The sequence below is a fragment of the Gekko japonicus genome, unplaced genomic scaffold, assembly GCF_001447785.1.
Source record: "Gekko japonicus isolate JY-2015 unplaced genomic scaffold, Gekko_japonicus_V1.1 scaffold53, whole genome shotgun sequence".
NCBI lineage: Eukaryota > Metazoa > Chordata > Lepidosauria > Squamata > Gekkonidae > Gekko > Gekko japonicus.
Window position 1 is genome coordinate 57,282 of NW_015162474.1, and position 14,033 is coordinate 71,314.

The 14,033-nt window shown below is 41.7% G+C and overlaps 1 protein-coding gene across 3 annotated transcripts in view; it reads left to right on the forward strand.

Annotated features, from left to right (window-relative positions):
* ZFC3H1 (zinc finger, C3H1-type containing) overlaps positions 1 to 14,033 on the forward strand; it is a 64,908-nt gene that overhangs the window by 18,326 nt on the left and 32,549 nt on the right. For all 3 annotated transcript variants that reach the window (XM_015405719.1, XM_015405721.1, XM_015405722.1), the window contains exons 11-18: positions 1,851 to 1,969; positions 2,239 to 2,385; positions 3,706 to 3,880; positions 4,053 to 4,184; positions 5,014 to 5,562; positions 5,650 to 5,759; positions 8,010 to 8,141; positions 11,931 to 12,052. In XM_015405719.1, the coding sequence (XP_015261205.1) occupies positions 1,851 to 1,969; positions 2,239 to 2,385; positions 3,706 to 3,880; positions 4,053 to 4,184; positions 5,014 to 5,562; positions 5,650 to 5,759; positions 8,010 to 8,141; positions 11,931 to 12,052 (1,486 nt within the window). The remainder of the gene's footprint in view (positions 1 to 1,850; positions 1,970 to 2,238; positions 2,386 to 3,705; positions 3,881 to 4,052; positions 4,185 to 5,013; positions 5,563 to 5,649; positions 5,760 to 8,009; positions 8,142 to 11,930; positions 12,053 to 14,033) is intronic.

A 14,033-nucleotide genomic window follows, 5' to 3' on the forward strand; every position in this document is an offset into this window, starting at 1 on the left:
GTTAGCCACCCTGAGCCTTAGGGGAGGGCAGGATATAAATCGAATTATAAATAAATAAATAAGTTAGTTAAAACTTTTTGACCTAAGGACCATATGCGTTTCGGGCCTTCCTCAGTGGTCAATATTCTTTATATTACAGTGACACGCATCCTGAAATACACACATAAAATTATATATAGTTGTCTTTTTATATGCTTTTGCAATTGCTACAAGTTTGTGTAGTATGCCATAGATAGTAGCTGTACCAATTCTTAAAATTGTTCTGGTGTCCATTTGTCAGGATGTGTGTCACTTCCATCAAAGGTAGTGGAAGTAACCTTTGATGGAAGTGACACACATCCTGACAAATAGACTTAGACTATTTCTTTTAACCGCAGTATGTTTTAGCTATGTGTACACCCTAATAAACATTTGTCTTTTTATAATATGGTTGTTAGCTTGACCCTCTTAGTTCGCAGCCCCACTGGTGGACCTCCTGATGGCACCTAGTATTTTTGGCCACTGTGTGACACTGAGTGTTGGATTGGATGGGCCATTGGCCTGATCCAGCATTGGCTTCTCTTATGTTCTCTTATGTTCTTATGTTCCTGTTCCTAGTATCTGGGAAGGATAGTGCTGCCAGCTTAGAACTTGACTGCACTGATCCTTGTAGGTGCATGCACAATGAGCAGGTCACTTGCTAAACCTGTAGCTGCCCTCATGCCCATACTCATTTTCTTGGAATAGACCTCTTTCTTCCTGCTTATCAAGCTCCCAAGTGGAATATAAGAGGTTCATAGCAGCAATAGCATCCGTCCCATCTTCTAACTAGTTCTTTCTATTCGTGCTGTGAATGTTCTAGTATGCAGTTCTGTCTGCCTCCAGGGCTCTCGAGCAACACAAGTGGCGTGTCAAAATAGCACCATTGCAGAAATGTGGTAATCAGGGAACATGGACCCCTCAGGAGTAAAATTGTCAAAGCCTCTGACTTCAACAAGAATACTATCTTTAGTAAGCCAGTCATGTATTCTAATAGCAGGCTTGACTTTTCCCTTCATGCTGCAGCAGGACAATGGGGTCCAGTTTATTCTCCATACTTCATGCTTTATTGAGTTTCTCCACCCTAAATGTTTGCACTGGATAAGGACATAGCAGTTTAGCTTAAAGGTGAAGAAGTCCCATAATGTAAGAAAAGGTAGGGATTATTCACCTGCTGCAAATACTTCTCTATCCTTCAACTCACCTTTTTCCAAGCATGAAGAGTAAGTGCAGGAGTCACAAGATGCATGATCTAAAGGATTTGAGTACTCTTTGAACAAGGAGCACCAGTCTCTGCTGCACTGCAAATTGGTATTCCCATAGAGGGGGTATTGGTAGAGTGTCCAGATAGACCTCTTCCTCTGTTTTTACATGTTGCCATATTCCTCTTCTGAAGCCCCCTTATTATTTATTTACAAAATTTGTATTTTGCCTTTCTGCCCTTACAAGGACCACCAAGGTGGCTAACAATTTAAAACACACTCTTAAGATGGTGGATGATATAGTAAGAGTTTACTGTGAAGATTCTTCTGGTTTAGTATGTAGAAGAGGAGTCAGACTTACTCACAAGCAGACAGTTATGATGTGGGTTAGTTTATTCCGTTCTTGCCGAAAGTATCTCCAAAACTGTGACGGTACTTCCCTCTGAAAGAGGATATTAAAATTTGCTGGACCCATCTAATGAGTCTGTAGAGGAATTAACTATTTTCTGGCTGTGCTCATTCTTACTATACAGCAGGAGCACTTATGTCAGTTCCCTCCCTTTTATCAGTAACTAGAATTCTTCAGATAACTTCATGTGATGTTTATTGTTTTGGATCTTTCTGTTATAGGCATCAAAGCCCAAAGCACCTTTAAAGTCAGAAAAAGAAAATAATCCCATGAGAACCCCTGAGGCCTTGCCAGAAGATAAGAAGATAGAGTACAGACTCCTTAAAGAAGAGATTGCTAGGTATGTTTGTGTTATGGACTAACATTCAAGAAAATTAACTGAAGTGATCAGTAAGTAAAAATTACAGAGAACTCTATTGTGTAGGGCTGTTCTAGTCAGAACCAATTATTCTTTATTTCATTGTTTAAATTATTTTGCTAGGCCTGCACGCTGTCAGTGACAACAAACTTGGCCTTACATTCTTGGAATATAATTTTTCTGGGTTTCGCGCGTCTAATTTAAAAGGGTTTAATATTTGCTCCTTTTAAAAATGTGTCTTTGAATCTTAGTCGGGAGAAGCAACGCTTAATAATAGCGGAACCACTGAAGGCAAGTTCATCCCCAGCGAACTCTGACGGTGAATTTGATGGAGTTGGTTTAATAGCATTAGTAACAAAGCAAGTTACAGATGCAGAAGCAAAACTCAAAAAACACAAGTAAGTCTTCACATCATAGTGTTAATCTACATAGAAAGATTTAGTATGGAAGAGCTGGAGACACTCCCTTTAGGGGCCAATTATCTGCCTGCCTGCCTTTCCTCCACCCTTTTGGATATTTGAAGACAGTGGACATATTTTCTCTCATGACCTCACTTCCAGCTGTTTAAGCATCCATTACAGAGCAGTTGCCCTTGTAGCCATTGACTTTGATAGAAAAATTGTAACCCTCCTTAGGATGGCACTGTAGGTTCCTAATGACTTGCAAGGAAGAATTCTGAGAATGGCATGTAAAGATACGAAAAGTTAAGAGCAGCTCTCGAGGGTTATAGTTAAATTCATTTTGAGTATGATGTTCAGCTTCAGTCCAAACAGAGCCACCCTAACTGCATTCAGATAGCACATGTAACTGCTTAGAATCTCAGTTGAGGGGCTGGGGGGATGACCTACTCTGATTAACTCATGTGGCTGTATTTATTCACATCAAGGGTAATCAGAGGTACTTTTAAGCATCATTTTCTAATGAGATAAGAAGGGAGGCCAAGTTCATTCACATTGTTACTGAATCCTAGTTCCATGCTCTCTGTCAATGCTATGTCTGTCTCCTTTATACTTGCTATGTGTATTTTCTGCTAAATGTTGCCAGGTATTACCATTATTCAGCTGCAGAACAAAAAACAGTTAAGGGCACAGTATGTGTACACCATTTTCTTGAGTTGTGTGTATGCTTAACTGTTTTAGCAGTAAGTGTAAGTGCAGAACCTTCTCTTTTGACAGAAACAGCCTTTTCTTTGGGGGGAAAAAGCAGATGTACTCTTTAAGTAGTACCTGTAGAATGAAAGGCCTAAATATGTACCTAAATATGGTGGGGCTAGTCTTTCATGATACTGTTATTGCAGTGTATGGTGACCATTTTAGCCCCCCCCCCCCAAGACAAGGCTGAATCTGTTTGAAGTAGAGGACCTGCACTTAGACTTAAAGGGTGTGGAGGGAAGAGAGGCGCAGGAGACTCAGAAGTGGTGTTATTCAGGGATTAGGCTAAATACCAACCTAGGAGTAGTTGCCTTGACTACAAAGTACAAGGCTAAGGCTTGAAGGGAGGAATGGTTCAGTATGACATATCTTTTATTGTTACGGCATTAACAGTTTCTTAAACTTATGGACTTGCTCTGCTTTTAGTTTAAATATTTAATGCACAAGTATGTATATGGTTCATGTGGCAGATGAAGCAATGAAAATGAGAGTGTGCTGGCCTAGTTTCCAACAGGTGTCATCTCATGAAATAAATATAGGAATTTAATTCCATTCCCTTTTTGTCAGGCTTCTCTTGATGAAGGATGAGTCTGTGTTGAAACATCTCCTACAGCAAGAGGCAAAGAAGAAAGAGTCTGTTCGTCTTGCTGAAAGCAAGATCACTAAACTTAATGAGCAGCTGCAAGCAACAGAGAAGATACTAAATGCCAACAGGGTATTTTTGAAGAAACTTCAAGAACAAGTAAGATTATTCTTTCTTTAGCTGTGTAAATATTCTAGCCAAATGCAATAATTTTCTAGGGCTTTCTGGTGCTAAAAGCTGAGTGATGGGGCTAATTTTATCATTTTATATTCTTAACATACATCCTTTGGTACCAATGTGGCATGTACTGAAAAATGTCAAAATGCTTCAGATTCACAGAGTACAGCAACGTGTAACCGCAAAGAAAGTGCTGGCGTTAAAATACGGAGAAGAGCTTGCTCGAGCAAAAGCACTGGCTAGCAAAGAAATTGGAAAACGAAAACTTGAATATGATCGCTTTGGAGTAAGTTATTATAAATTAAGGGTTGCAGAGCAAAAAACTGTTATTCAGTAGATTTTGTTCTGACGCTTTCAAATCACAGTCTAGGAAGCATAAAACGAGAAAGCAAAACGAACTTCTGAACAGTCACTATGTAAATAACCCTTTTTAGTTATTTATAAAAAGCATTTTCTGGAATTGTTTCAAATATTGGCCATGGTTCAGGGGAACATACAATTTCACACGCCCAGAAGGATTGTGTTTTCTACAACCTGCATCCCTGCCTGCTGCCACATGGCAGACTGATGACACTTTCAGAATATTAGAGATGTCATGTTGAAAGAACATAGCAGTCAAAAATATCACAGAGCATGCTCAAGCCATTGGGGGTCCTTAGGGTTGCTCTTTGGAAACAGCAGTTAGAATTTTAAGACATCCTCTTCCTTTGAGTCACATGAATAATGATGTTTATGGAAATATGACATTGTTCTTCTGTGTGGAATAACCTTCTGCCCTTTGGTGAAACAGCTGTCCATATTCAAGCAGAATCATCATCATCATCACTCTGTGTTATTCTAATTTTTAGCCTATTGCCAAGTATTGATTTGGTTCCAGAGGCTGTTCTTCAGGCAACACTTATATATGCAAGACCTAGCATAGCTTGGTTTAAATGAAATCCTGATAACAGTGTCACTGGATTTGTGGCAAACAGTATTGTGATTTTCTTCTTGTACATATATATTCTTTTGGAAGAGTCTAAAATACAAAATAAGTTACAGGTTGCATTTTTTGCCTCTTGCCCATATTTGAATCTGTGCAAGGTGATGACTTTAAAAATTGTGTGTTTTGACAGCCAAACAAAATACTGAAATTTGAGAACTCACCATCATCAAGCCCCAAGAAACATTCAGCAGAACTGATTGCACTGGAGAAAAAAAGACTACAGCAGCTGGAATATGAATATGCTCTAAAAATACAGCAGCTAAAAGAAGCTCGTACACATCAGACCAAGGACCGGTCAAATATTGCTCCCATTGCTGAAGAGGAACCTGAATTTGCACTACCTCAACCTTCCCTTCATGACCTAACACAAGACAAACTGACTTTGGATATTGAAGAGAATTATTTTGATGATGAAATTCTATCCAATTCTAGTAGAGAACGAAGGAGGTCTTTCAGAGAATCAAACTCTTTTACTAAACCTAATCTTAAGCACATCGACACTTCCAAGCAAGACACTACGAACAAACTTCCTAAAAAGGCACTAGAGCAACCTGAGCTTTTTCTGGGTCTCAATATTGATGAACTGAAAAAACTTTATGTGAAAGGAGATGGCTTGAAAGAGGTCTTAAGGAAAAATACAGCTCTTTTGGTATCTAATGAAGAAAATATATGTGGTCAGGTAATTCTGTACATTAAATAACGTTTGGATCATTGAGGCTGGAATATTCGTATCGTTAAACTATAGCTGTTTACTTCTGTTTTCCAGGTAATAACAGTGGATGTAGATCCCTTTACAGTTCCAAGTAGACAAGCAGAAGGGAAACCACAGCCATTCGGACCCTATCATAGCCCACTTCTTGTTTTTAAATCTTACAGGTATTGTACTGGGTTACTAAAACCAATAGCATAATGCTACAGAACATTTCTGGGTGTAGGCAGGGATTGCTCTTGGAAACAGAAAAGAAATTGCATTACAATGGTGCTGGAGAGGTAAAGGTAAAGGTTTCCCTTGCTCAAAAGCCAGTTGAATCCGACTCTAGGGATGCGGTGCTCTTCTCCATTTCCAAACTGAAGGGCCAGCGCTGTCTGAAGACGCTTCTGTGGCCATGTGGCCAGCATGACTAGTTGTTGAGGCACACGGAACGCTGTTACCTTCCCACCGAAGCAGTACCTATTTATCTACTTGTACTTTCTTGCTTTCGAACTGCTAGGTTGGCAAGAGCTGGGACCAGAGATGGGAGCTCACGCCGTCATGTGGCACTCGGGTATCGAACTGCTGAACTACTGACCTTCCGGTCTGCAGTTCAACATCTTAACCACTTGAGCCACCACAGCCCCTGGTGGTGGAGAGTAGAATGGTAAAGCATGGCTGTATTGGTTATTGTGGACACAAAGCTCATGGCAATAATACTGATATTTTAAAATCTTTCTTTTGTAGTTATTGAGTTTTCATTTTTTCTAAAAAGAGACATTTCATAGAGAAAACTGATTTTACTTTCTATTAAAAGAAAGAGTCATATGTATTCTACACTGTTGAAGCACTGCTTGTCCTGATGGATAGAGAGGCCTCTCTCTGCATTTCTATACACACCTTTTTACATCCCCAGAATGGCTTTAGCAGTGAAGTCAGTGCAATACAGCATACAGGTCGGAATGTTATTTTCCTGTCTAGCGAATACCTGCAGTTCAGTCCTGGGGGGGGGGGGGAACCCTGGGTAAACCATCAAGGCCAGAGGCAAAGCCTGCTAGTACAGCCCCTGAGAGCTATATCTGCATCATCACCCAGGCCATGCTAGAGTGTGACAGCCTGGATCACACACATTGACTGATTTGCTTCTATAAGTGTTCTTTATAAAGCCAGTCTGGTGTAGTGGTTAGGAGCACGGACTGTAATCTGGAAGAACCGGGTTGATTCCCCACGCCTCCACATGCAGCTGTTGATGTCATCTTGGGTCAGTTACAAGTTCTTTCAGAGCTGTTCTCTCATGAGCAGTTCTCGAAAGAGCTCTCTCAGTTCCACCTACCTCACAGGCAATGCTCCCTCTAAGCTGTGAAGTCTTGTGAGCAAAAGTTCTACTTTGTGAGCTACTGGCATTAAAGTCATGAGCGAGTGATTTGACCACTGCATAAATTAGCTTGTTCTGAAGCCATCCTTCCTGAGCTAAGACAAAAATGTGTGAGCCAGAGGCTAAAAAACTGAGCTAGCTCACACTAACTCAGCTTATAGGGAACACTGCTCACAGGGTGTCGGTTGTGGGGAGAGAAGAGAAAGGAGATAGTAAACTGTTCTGAGACTCCTTCAGGTAGTGAAGGGCGGGGTATCAATCTCATCTTATTGAACGCTTTCATAGTAGAAGGGCTGTGATGAGAGAACAAATTGTCAGCACCAGTGGAACCAACCTGAATATTCAACTACGGCGGGGGGGGGGGGGGGGGGATACGAAAGTAATAAAAAGCTTGGAAAGCAATTTCTCTCAGTGCCTCTTTATTTGAGGTGTGTAACATGGAATGACCATAATTCTGCAAGGTGCTTATCTTCCAGCACATTCTTCTAGTGAATCAGAACATTTTGTCTGAGATCTTACCTGCATGGGTAAACAGAACGTATAATACCTGCTCTGTCTCAGAATATGAGCCAGAAATTGGCTTTTATGGCTGTGTGTTTTTCTGGCAGTCAGGAAAACTATATCACATTGAAGGGCCATTTTACATGTTTCTAGGAAATTAAAAATATTAATCTTTTACATGTGTCACCAATATTGTACAGAATAGAACATTGACTACCTGTACTCTTCTAATGCCATTCTGATACTGCTTCTGAGATTCAAGTAGCTGCTGGTGATATAATGCATTGTATTAATGTGCTGATCTAGATGTAATAATGTGCAGAGTTTTTAGGCCTTTATTATCTCCTTTGATGTTTCTAACTATCCTGTTATTGAGGTCTTTACTTGTAAGAGAAACATGGCTGTCATTTTGTGTCTGTCACTGTCTTTCAGAAATTCAGAATTGATGCAGGAGTTAAATGTAGCTTATCTGGTGTGTTTAAAAACAAACTGCGAACTTGCTAATCGATAATCTTGACTTGAAAATACTAAAATCTCCATTCGACTGTTTACTTTTTAGATTTAGTCCTTATTTTCGAACAAAAGAAAAACTTTACCTCAGTTCAGTATCGTACAGCAATATGATTGAGCCAAAACAGTGTTTTTGCCGTTTTGATCTAACAGGCACATGCAACGATGATGACTGTCAGTGGTGAGTTATTTACTTTCCCTAAAAACGTTTTCAATTCAGCAGTATCTGTTGCAGATGTCACTACCCAGATACCCAGACACAATTAAGAGCAACACTAAATCATTGAGATTGGAAAGGGATCTGCGAATGTGGCCAACTCCCTCAGTTCCAGGGGAGAATACAATTGACATATCTACTGTCATTAAGCTTTTCTCACCACAGATGTAACTTTTCTCCTTCAAATAGCACAATTCTAGGAACATGCATCTGGTCAGTCGGGAATGAATGAAATCTGTCAGAAGTTGTATGGATTTATCTTCCAGAGGGCACCAGTGAGATTAAAAACTTGACTAGATTCAGCCTCACTCTGTTGTCCCTGAAGCACTTGACCACTGCTCCTGGACACTCTTTGAGAATGCATACCACTGCTTTCAGATCCCTAAATAGCAAATCTAGAGATGGGAGTCATTGTTTTGCTGTCAGCACTAGGGATGGACACAAACTGCAAAAATGTGGTTTAGTTCGTAGGTGAACCACAAACCCAGTGTTCTCGCATATGAACTGGGTTCATGAAGTTTCTACCCGAAACAGCTGAGCTGCAGGGGCAGCCAGTTCTCTCAGCTAAGTTGTTTCAGGCTCTTAAACAGCTGAGCCACAGGAGGGCAGCCTTCTGCAGGTGAGCAGTTTAAAGGGGCTTTCTTGGGCAACCACTGCTGGCCAAGAAAAGCCCCTTTAAACAGTTGAGCCACATGGAGCAAACTGCTCCCACAGCTTAGCTGTATAAAGGGGCTTTCTTGGGCAGCTATCCCCAGCCAGCCCCAGGCTTGGAACCCATTTAAACTCCTGCTTTCTGATCCTGGGGCTTCTCACAGGAATCAGAAAGTAGTGGTTTAAATGGTTCCCAGCAATTTACACAAAACAGCTGAGTGGCGGGGAGCTCTCCCACCTCTCAGCTGTTTTTCATGAAGAGCCACGAACTGCATCAAAAGTCATGAAAGTTTGTGGCGGTTAGGGTTAGTTCTTCAGTTCACAGTCATTACTTCATGAACTGCCAAAATTAGTGGTGAACTTTAGTTTGACAGTAGGTTTGTACCCATCCCTAGTCAGCACTCCAATAATCCAGTAAATTAAAATTGTTTCATGATAAATAGAAAGAGCTAATCCCTGTAGAAGGCTGAGTTCCAACTTCCTAAACTGAAACTGAAGTTTTTTCAAGAACAGATCTCTGGTTCCCAGAATTAATTTGTTCTGTTTATCATATATTTCTAACTTGATAGGCAAGACATCAGTTGAGAATTAATTGAACTGATTCATGTTGGTACTGATGGAAGCTTTTCAAGTATCTAATCTGAAATCTGTGAAATTAAAACTTTAAATTATGACATGCTATTGGAAGGTGGCTTGTACTTTGCAAAAGTATTTTAGAGTTACTGTTGCTTGTTTTTCTAGAGCGCATCTGATTTGCACAGTGCCTTATAATTATATCTAATAACAATAATTGTGAGGCTCAGTGCTCTTCACATTCTCCTCACCCTTGGTGTTTTGTACTCTTGGGCCATGGCTCAGTGGTAAACCATCTGCTTGGCATGCAGAAAGTCCCGGGTTCAAACCCCGGCATTTGCAGTTAAGGATCTGGCAGTAGGTGATGAGGAAGACCTCTGCCTGAGGGCCAGGAGAGCCAGTGCCAGTCTGAGTAGACACTACTGACTTGGATGGATTGATGGTCTGGTTTAGTATAAGGCAGCTTCATGTGTGTTCCCGCATGCTGGATATTACCTGTTTAGGAGGTTATAGCATAATCAGTGGGCCACCACTTAACTCATCTCTTGTAGATAGTTTCACTGGAGCTCTCTCTGCAGCCTGAAGCGTCTTTTGGGGCTGTTTCATGGGGTTGTGATCCCGCAAAGCGAAAGGCATAATTAATGCTGGGTCAGTAGGAACAGTGATTGAAATAAACAGGTTGGAAGGTACTCCCTGTTTCCTCCACTTGTATGTAGAGTTAGAGTGGCATGATGCCATCATGAGAATGTTCTGACAGCATATTTTCAAGACCCTCCCTCTTGCACTACATAGTTTCCTGTTGCTTCTTGTATGGAAGATTCCCCTAGCAACCTTTGATGGGTGATGACAAAGTTAACCTAATACTTATGGCTGGGCATGGTTTACAGCAGTCCATGTTTGACATACGACATCTTTCTCCCTTACTTATGTAGGGTTTACTATCTTTGTATCCTTAGCTAGAGGAGTAGAAGATCCAGTTCAGTGTTTGTCTTGAGGGGTTCTGAACAGAGCAATGTAAACATTAAATAAGAACACTGTTGATCTCCCTGGATCTCTGTAAAGTGCTTCCTTTCTGTGTGTAATGCCATTTTCCCCAGGGTTTCCATCACCAAAGTATGTTCTCATGTGGATGACGTAAGGCCTGAAAGCTGTAGCTTCATGACCAGTTACCTAAGAAAAATGATTCTCTGATTTCCTCCTTGTGGTTTATGTTTTGCTGAGGGTGTGTATGGGGCAGCCAAGCCTAACGAAGAAACCTTTTTTTTTTCCTTCTGTCACCGCTGGTGTTCTAAAGGAGCTGTAGGCCTAGGTTTTAGCCCCTGGCATAAGGAAGGAAATGCACACACTTCAAAGGGATCTTTAAAAACAAGGGACGAAACTCTGAGGCAGGTTTGGAAAAGGAAATGGATATTAGAATTTAGTTGAATAACCAGAACTAATTTATAGAGTAGGAATAAATCTGGGGAGGGAGGTGTCCAGATGGCTGATGATCCAAGCAGAATTTGGACCTGCAGCAAAATAGGACGGTTTGGCATCCTAGGAGGCAAAGAGCTTAACAAGGGAGCCAAGTAGAAAACCCATGCAGAGATTCATGTGGTGACCTAAAGAAGATTTAGAGGGGAAAGCTTGTAGATCAGGGCAAAAACAATATCCCAGGATACAAGATTCATAAACTGAGCATTGACAATGGCCGCTCTTAAGAGCCAGGAAGTTTAAAAAAGGGGGGGGGGGGTTGGAAGAACATGACAAGACAATCGACTTGTACCCAGAAGCACCTTGATTGAGTCAATAATAATAGTGTAAGGGCCAGTAGTACCTGACTGAGTCAGTTTCACTTTAGGTTTTCCATTATTTCAGAGGCTTCACTTTCCTGGGCTTGTTTGCTTGATTAAGCTTGCCAGTGTATCTTCACAGCTATAGGCTAATTTGTGCTAAGCAGCCTGCTTGTGCTTATTCTTTGGTTTCACTCTCCTTCCTTGTCTTGCAGATCCCACCCCCCTCCCTGGCTTGTATGATCCTCTCAGTGTTCAAAGGCTTGCTGGAAATTTGAGTTTAGCAGAAAGGGGTAGAAGATGAGGCAAATAAGATAATGCCTGAAAGTTCATGGCAACAGAGAGCTGTCATTGGCTGCAAACTTATCAGTTGTGCCATGAGGGGCTTCCATTGAATTCAGTGGAAGTGTTTTTATACAGATGCGAGCTTTATTACCATTGTGTGGCATTGTACTAGTGGTGGGACATGGTCGGAGGTGGCTTAGGATAGTTGCTTAAATCCTGCTTCTGTCCTGGCACTACCTGTTTCTGGCCTTTATCCTAGCTCTGGGGCTGGGGTTGGGTTTATCCTCTTGCCAGGTTTTACAACTGCATGTATCCCTGCATTTCACCATTGGGGCTTTCGTTATTATCCAAATAAGGGAAATTACAGATTAGCCTTAGAATGATGGTATAAGCATAATTTAAAATTTCCATTTTTGTTCTTTTTTGTGTTTGTGTGCAAACTGGTTCTTAGTTGGATTATTTCTTTTTTAAGGCAACACATGAAAGATTGCACTCTCAGCCGAAGGCAGCTGTTTGAAGATATTCTTTCTTACAATTTAGCTTTGATAGGCTGTTCAGAAAAAAGCACTGATGAAGAGATAAGCACTGCAGCAGGTATGTTCACTGTTCCTTTCATCAAAGCAATTTAGTTCTATATATGTCCTGTTTACAAAAAGGTTGGTTTTGCCCAGATCTGGATAGCCCAGGCAAACCTGACCTTGTCAGATCTTGGAAGCTAAGCAGGGCCAACCCTGGCAAGTATTTGGATGGGAGACCTCCAAAGGACACCAGGGCCGGGATACAGATGCAGACTATCAAGCCACTCCTCTGAATGCCCTCTGTGCCCCAGTAGGAGTCAAGTAACAAATAAGTATGCACTGCAGGAAACTTTGTAAATTAATGTGTTCTGTTTATAACTATCATTCTATAAAGTGCATTGTGTATTATTATAACATCCTAATCAGGTATATATATTCAGTATAACAATAACATACAGTTCATACAATATAACAACTACCAGTCAATTTTGCATTAGTATTTTAAAAGTCAAACCCCAACGGGAGTTTCCAGAATTACAAGCTCACTTCTGCTTACATGAAGTCTTCCAGAAAGGGGAAAGTTCATTTATAGTTGTGTTGATGCTTATTGCCGGACCTACAAAAGACACATTGTGCAGCTAAAATCTATGGACAAAGCACTCCTGTCATTCTGAAGGTTGGTTTTAAATGCTGGTATAGGGCATATGCAGCTTCTTAATGCATGCTTTCTAACCGGAACATTGTTCAGTTTTCTGCTATTCCCTAGTGTCGTGGATGTCTGCTACTCCTGGGAAACAGCTAATTTAGAATAGTGACTAAGCTGTATAAAAAATTAATACATACTCTTGTATTGATCTCCTTCAGCGGGGGAAGTCATCCACACTGGTTAGGTCACACCCCCTCTTGCTCCAGGCTGGGCTATGCAATTTTTTTATGTCTTCCAGGGCTTAGCAAGGATGTCCTTCCTGTCTGAATAGCCTTGCCGCTCCCAGCAGGTCATCAGAGCTGAGCTTCACTTTCTACAAAAAAAGGGGGGGGGAGGAAAGAATATCAGAATACCTCCTATTTCTGACTGGAGGAAACTGCCTCAAAAAAGATCATAGTCATTGGGTCTAATAAGGCAAAAGAATGACAGAAGGACAAACTTCTCAATCCTAAGGCTTCGGGCGAAGGAGAAGGTTGATCCAGATCGCGAGACAACCCTAGTACAGTGGGGAGGTCTGTCTTCTCTGAGACCTTGGCTTCGTCCTCAATCTCCACAATGGCGACAAAATCGCCAAGAACTTTGCCTTTACCTGACAAGGAAATGTTGTGTTGGCTGGAGGTGGCAGGGGAAGAGGCTTGACACCGAAGGAGTGAAGCGCACCTGGAGAAATGGGGAAACCAGGAAACAGTGGAGGCGATGAGATTAACTCCTTACAGATCCTACTGGGGCCGGTTAGCAGTGCTTTACCGGGCCAGGACCCCAGATTGAGAGTCCTTGTACCTGGCAGCTTCCCTGTCCAGCAGATGCCCTTTCTCCCAGCACGCCTATCTGCGGTGATTGGAGCAGCAAATATGGCAAGCACACCATGCTCTTCTGTGCTTTTTCGGCAGCCTTCACTTGACTGGTTCATGCAGGCCTGGAGACCTACCTAGTCTCCCCCCCCCCTTTGGTGACCCCCAGGGACCAGCAACCAGCGATGGGAAATGCAGTGAAACCTACCAACAATGGCTTTGAAGGGGAAAGAGCCAAGAGAATGGAAAGTTGCTAGAAACAGGGGCACTTGGGACTGCAAAGTAGCCCAAGCTCCTCCCCCTCTAATGGGTCATCTTTGTCTCCCTTTACTATAAGGGCCCTGTCAAGACACAAGAAAACAAAGGCTGTATTAAGGAAGAGAGCCCAAAAATGGACACATACAGATAGGAGAATAGCTCCTACCCAAGAGCCCCCCTGCAAATGTCTTAGGTCTAGAATGAGTAATCAAAGGTACCACTCAGATGGAGAATCAGATAAAGAGGAGATACAATCTGGTCGTGGAAGTAGTGACAGACTTCACATTCATGGGATCCCAGAT